This window comes from Berghia stephanieae, unplaced genomic scaffold, assembly GCF_034508935.2.
Source record: "Berghia stephanieae isolate SIO BIC M18660-M18661 unplaced genomic scaffold, UCSD_Bste_1.3 scaffold1789, whole genome shotgun sequence".
NCBI classification, from domain to species: Eukaryota; Metazoa; Mollusca; class Gastropoda; order Nudibranchia; family Aeolidiidae; genus Berghia; species Berghia stephanieae.
Genome location: NW_027622833.1, coordinates 1,018 through 7,500, shown reverse-complemented (window position 1 = coordinate 7,500; position 6,483 = coordinate 1,018). Strand labels below are relative to the sequence as shown.

Genomic DNA, 6,483 nt, shown 5'->3' with positions numbered 1-6,483 from the left:
CACGACGGGTTTGGAAAGTGAAAAAATAATTTAACGAAGGATGTGTGAAAATACCCAGGGATGTGTTCAGACACGCCTTTTATAAAAAGCGTCGCTTAGTCTTGGCAATATATACATCGTTAATATAAACGGTCCCCATGAGCTATGCGTAGCGCTGTGGAACACTCCTAATTACTTTACGGTCAGTCATTCGACTACGATTTGTGAATTCTTTTTTTTTAAAATTCATTTCTTTCTTTCTTTCCTTTTAGTAAATATTTGAATTTGACACATTGACTGATTTCAGTTAATTGACTGAGAATTTACAGGTCTAATTAAATCCAAATTGTAAATCAAACCAACATTTTATAACTTAATGAAACAAATATAATTATTGAATAAATAAGTCATGAGAAGTTACAAGGGGCACAACTCTATTTTCACCAAGTATTTTTCTTTCAAAAATATTTCTGAATTGGTCATCTTTTTTAGCAAATTATTTGTTTTGTTTCATAATTCTAAACAAAAACAAACAAAAAAAACCCCCAAAAAAACTTAGAACTCACTCATTTGTTGCAATGCTCGCCCAATATTGTAAAATGTCTCTTGACAATCTCCTCTGGCTCCCTTGTAAGCATTCAGCAAGCACGTCACCTTAAACGAATTTCAAAAAATATATATATAAATAATAAAAAGATGACTAATTCAAACTGTCCTGGTACTCAATTGTACTTTTAACCATAGAAACTAATCCTAAAAATCCTTTGCTGCTTCAAAGCAATAAATCAAATTTACTAAGAAGTCTTTTTTAAAGGACCCTTCGTATTTAAAAAAAAAGTTCCCTAAAAATCATTGGAATTTACTATTTCATTTCATATATTGACATTAGTTTCATTAAATAACTAAACAAAGTCAATCAAACAAACCTGTGCCAGGAGCAAATTTCTTTTATCATTGAAAGATTGGGAAGCAATGTGGGTCAAACACAATGCACAACACAGGATTGCCAAATCGTTGTCAGGTGTTTTGCGGAAAACAGATAAAAATTCTCCTGAAACGAAAGGATTTGATTGGTATAAGGTCACATTGACATAGTCCACTCATTTGGAAAGTAAATTTTAAAAAACATCGTTAACCACATGACTGACACAAAATAAGTGAAAGCAATAACATACCATCATACTTAATATACCATTTACCTGACGGTATCTTATAAATGTTAAAACCTTCTCAATAAGTCCTTTTGCTGAACCTCTATCTACTAAAGGCTAATCAATCATTCAATACCAGTTAAGTGTATTTTTATATTTCCTTATCATTCTTACCTAAGGCCTGTTTATAAGAACCTGAGAGTAGCCTAGCACTGCCATTCAACATTTTAAGGGCAACACTGTCAGGATTCTGGACAGCAAAGAAATAAAGAATTAAAAGTGATCTGTAAAAACAAACCTTATTAATTTCGACACTTTGATTAAATAAAGATAGAAGACTGAATGCTCTTTTGTTCATTAAGCCTTCTCTATTTTGCACAAGTTTTAAATTGCAGGTAAACATTTTGAATGAGACGAAAGAATAATCTCCAAAACATATGATGATGATGTTGACAGCATTCTGAATATCATTATAAAGAAATCCATTTGATCAATAAGAAAATACACTTATCATCAGATCCAAATAATAACTTCCACAAGTGTTGAGGGAGGGGAGTGTTAAAGATACAGTGACAGTGACTGATAAGGGATAATATTTAATCACAATTGGCATTCCCCTCCTCATCCCACCATGCTGCCCTGCTCTTCCTTTTTCCCGCTCTTCCTGCAAATGTTTTCGAATAAAACTACAGCACATTTCTCTGTATTAAAATTTTTACTTCACCAAATAGATTATCATCATTTCTCCCAACCTTGAAACCACTTCTCAATAAATATTTTCTAGCTTTATTACACATGTTCATAAACCCTGTCTATTTTACATTGTTTGCACCATTTACCTTCATAAGACATCTCATAGCAAATCTTAAGTCAACAGCATTCTTGAAGATTGTGCTGATGTAGCAATATAAATTCCATGATTGATTCTTGTCTATTGCCTGTCGATCAAGGGTAGAAATCTTTTTTTAAAACAGCTTCATTATTATAAAAGGTAATTATATATTTTTTTAATTTCAAGAATAAAGGCAAAATGAATGAAGAATAATCTATGAATAATAAATATGAAATTTTATTTGAACTGAAATGCATCATTGAGAACAATAGATATTGTTTCTCAAACCTCTGAAATGTCAAAATCTCAAACTTTCAATTGAGTGAAGCTTTGCCTTCATGACTTTTAAAATCAAATAAAAACTCCCTCAAATAATCAATATATGTGACCCACATCTTCAATTGGGGGGTCCTGATATCTCAGTTGGTAAAGCACTCACTTCACAATCAAAGGGACTGAGATCAATCTCGGGTGCAGTCAATATTTTTATTTTTCTGACCCTCCTGTCCACCCAGCAGTGATTGGGTAGCTGGGTCTGTTAGATCTAATAATAAGTACTTTGAGGTAGATTAGCTTTCTATCCAAAGGGTAGCAAGTTTTCTATTGTCCATTTCACACTATAGAAACTGGGATAAACTCCGGCTCCATGGGCCTCATGGCTCTGAAGGATTACTGCTTCAATTCGGTATTACTTTGTAAACCACTTTGAGCACTTTTAATGGATATTGCGCAATATAAAAGCACACGTCTATTACGTTGGGGTGAACCAGGTTCAAAAAACTGAATTTAGAGTGAAAACAGTTAGAGTTTTACAATTTTGAGACTCAGTGGTTTGAGAAACAATATCCATTCTTCTCGATAAGGCATTTCAGTTCAAATAAAATTTAATTATTTAGATCTTAAAGCCATTTTTCAGTGTCCTGTACACCTTGGCACAACACTAGATTGGATAACATATTATCCAAAAATAAACTCATTGATCAAAGAAAAGTAATTCACTGATAACATGAATGTGTTATGCATGGAAAACATTACGACTCACCTTCATTATGACTGCCTTTGCTATGTTGTTGACAAAATATTTACTTTTACCCAGGACACATATCTTGAGACACAAAAACTCTGCATCCTGAAACCAATAAAATTGCTCATTGAAAATCATTTTCATCCAAAAGCACATGTTTAAATCTTCCTTGAATTTTTTGCTTATAACAATTTTTATAAACCGTTTACAGAGGTGGTTTGATTATATTCTAACACGACGTCATATATTTAACAGAGAGCGGTAACTGCAATGTGACTCAGACTTCATTAAAGCCATAAGTTCTGTTCTCTTGATAAAAATGACCAGATCTACAGATAGGACTATTTAGTTTAGCTAATTGAAGAAATAATTCTGATTTGAAAGAAAATTGTATTTATCTTTCATTAAATGGTTGGTCAGAGCGGCCAACTTTTCAAAGAGCTAAAACGGGACACCCTGAGGCAAAATACCGTCATGGCCCAAAACAGCAGTATGTTATATAATATAGTCTAGATTTAGAGCCTTTTTCTGTTCCTTGTGTTAATTTGCTAGTCAAAAAAGCATAATTCTGGGACATGCAAGGGCCATTTCCGTAAACATAAACAATCCAATTTTTAATTTCTTTCTTCCTTTTTTTTTCTTCTACAGATTGCCAAATCGGGACAGTCCCAATTTTAAAAGGATAATTAGCCACTATGATTGATTAAAACAGAAATACGTACAAGAGCCCTGGGGTCGTCTGGGTCAAAGCAAAATGTTGGACAGGAGATGGCCAAAATGGCAGATTCGACCAATTCATCCAGACGATTCAATTTGTACATTTCTGTACATAACTTATGAAATAAAATTTAAAAATTCAATTGAGTGAAGATGGAAGTCTTGATAATTTTTTTCAGAATCAAATAAAAGTAATTAATTAATTATAATTATTCATTTAAAGTGACTATGAATTGCATTTAAATATGATGAATAATGATGATGATGATGATGATGATGATGATGATGATGATGATGATGATGATGACGACGACGACGACGATTATTATTATTATTATCATTATTATTATTATAATTATAATTATTATTATTATTATTATTATTATTATTATTATTATTATTATTATTATTATTATTATTATTATTATTATTATTATTATTATTATTATAGTAGTAGTGGTAGTAGTAGTAGTAGTAGTAGTAGTAGTAGTAGTAGTAGTAGTAGTAGTAGTAGTAGTAGTAGTAGTATAGTAGTAGTAGTAGTAGTAGTGGTAGTAGTAGTAGTAGTAGTAGTAGAAATCATCATCATCACCATCGTTATCATCGTCATCCATTCCCTATTGACAACTATGAATAAATTAATCCTGCCCTGCAAACTACCACTTATGACATTTTTTGGCATTACATCATACAAACTTATTGTTAATCAGTGTGCATCAACAGATCAATGTCTCCTTTTTTCCATTTTCATACTGACAAAAAAAAATGAAATATATACGTCTACGATGCAAGATCTTTACAAGAAAAAACATATTATCTTTGTTAACCATCACTGAGCTCACCAAGAGACAGTTTCTGAGAATAAATTTTCTGCATCACAGTTAATAAAGGGAAGCCAGTCAAACACAGTGCGCAGGAGATTCAACCATTTGAAAATCGAATTCAGAAAAATATATGAAAATTATAATCACCAGCCTTATTATGAATGTGTGTCTCTATAGTGTAACAGTATGATTATGTACTTACAACACTGCCTAAATTAAGTCTGGTTGTTCTAGCTGGCCATTAAGAACCTGACGGTATGCCCTTAAGGGCATCATTTTGCATAAAATTTGCTGTCCATCCAGCATTGGCCGGGAAACTGAGTCTGTTAATCCAAAGGAAAGTACTTTGTGATTGACTAGCCTGGATTATTCTATCCAAGGGGTAGTATGCAATTATCAATATCAATTTCCAGGGACGTTATGGCTCTGCAAGAATCATTTAATATGGATTGTATTTGATTACAACTATTTGAGTTTCAATACTTGTAAGATGATTAAAAAGAAAAGATAAAAGAAATGCAATATTTAAATTTTGGACAGATGATAATGTGTTTTCACTTCTTTTTCTCCCTTTTTCAATTACCTGAATCATATTGTTACCTCGTTGATCATAGATTTAGTGTTTGTTCAACTAAGGGAAAATTAATCTAATAAAGACAAGAGAAAAAAATCTTTGACTTACTTTACCATATATATCCCACACTTGTTTCCTAAATTTGACTTGTTCTGATTTTTGAAGCTCGGATACTGATCAGATAGAGATGCTGCCTCTTTAGAGAGAAAAGATCAAAACAAAGTATAATAGTCTCTGAAAAAGGCTCTGGAAAAAAGAAAAACCTAAAAAAGTGTCGGACAAAGCAGAAAGCACACACACACACACACACACACACACACAAATACACACACACAAACAAACATAATACAGGCAAAAAACACAGATATGAGAATATGCTCTAAATGCATATCAAAACAAAACAAAAAAAATCGAAAATATAAAGGTAACAATGGGGAAGTAGGCATATAAAAAATCAAAATTAAGAAAGTTGTGCAAAAAGAAAAGCATAAGATCAAATCATCCGAAAATGATCAAGACTGTTTTTTGTTTTTTTTAATGTTGCAGTATTTTGTCTTCTGAGTCTCATAACACTTGAATAAAATATGACTGATTGGCTTTGAAAATTACCATAAAAATCGAAAATGATGTAAGATGTTTCAAAATAAACCAGAAAAAACATACAGGGAAAAAGTAATCCAAAAACGAAAACAAAACAAAAAATCAGTGTCCCTAATGGATATTTTTTTTAATGCATTCGCCATAGTGCATCTAAAGTTATGTCCTTGAAAAAGACTTATATTCAAATTCCTCACCGAACTGAGATGCAAACTGAGTCAGGCGAGAAAGATCATCTCTGTCATGAAATAAAAATGAAATAGTGCCTTACTGTCAAATTGTCTTGTCCTATATGTTCAATGTTGCTGCCAGTTTGGGACCCTTGTAAAGCGCTTTGGGTACATTAAGTGGATATTTTGATTTATAAAAGCTCATTTTTTTTAGTGACAGCTATAACTTTGTAGATTCGTATCACCAATTACATTACAAATGAGCACAGAAAGCCAAAACACTACTCACAACTATAAAATGAACACAGAATAAACAACTACAACTCACCAGTTATGTGTTCCTTATTTAAATTCAGCATTTGAGGGAATATTCTTATTCTATGCTTTGTTGTCCTTGAGTTAAGAATAGCGGGGAATACAGAAAAAAAAATATTCGGTTCAAATCAACAAGAGCAGTGTCGTCTAATTGGTTTTTTTTAATTTCTTGCAATATGTTCATTGTAAATTGTAAATGTGGCACAATGTCATCACAACCAATGTTAAATTTCATTTAACAACATTAAAATACAATAAGGAATTTATACATGAAGTTTATTTTTACATCCTCTAAGACAA

General features: G+C 31.8%; 1 protein-coding gene across 1 annotated transcript in view; it reads right to left on the bottom strand.

Moving 5' to 3' along the window:
• Window positions 1-5,264, bottom strand: part of LOC144961216 (general transcription factor 3C polypeptide 3-like) — a 7,380-nt gene extending 2,116 nt beyond the window's left edge. The window contains exons 1-7 of the mRNA XM_078894489.1: window positions 5,210-5,264; window positions 3,709-3,819; window positions 3,005-3,091; window positions 1,970-2,068; window positions 1,305-1,380; window positions 906-1,030; window positions 546-633 (exon numbers count right to left, since the gene is read on the bottom strand). Coding sequence (XP_078750615.1) covers window positions 546-633; window positions 906-1,030; window positions 1,305-1,380; window positions 1,970-2,068; window positions 3,005-3,091; window positions 3,709-3,807 — 574 coding nt within the window. The 5' untranslated portion in view covers window positions 3,808-3,819; window positions 5,210-5,264. The remainder of the gene's footprint in view (window positions 1-545; window positions 634-905; window positions 1,031-1,304; window positions 1,381-1,969; window positions 2,069-3,004; window positions 3,092-3,708; window positions 3,820-5,209) is intronic.
• Between the last annotated feature and the right edge of the window lie 1,219 nt (window positions 5,265-6,483).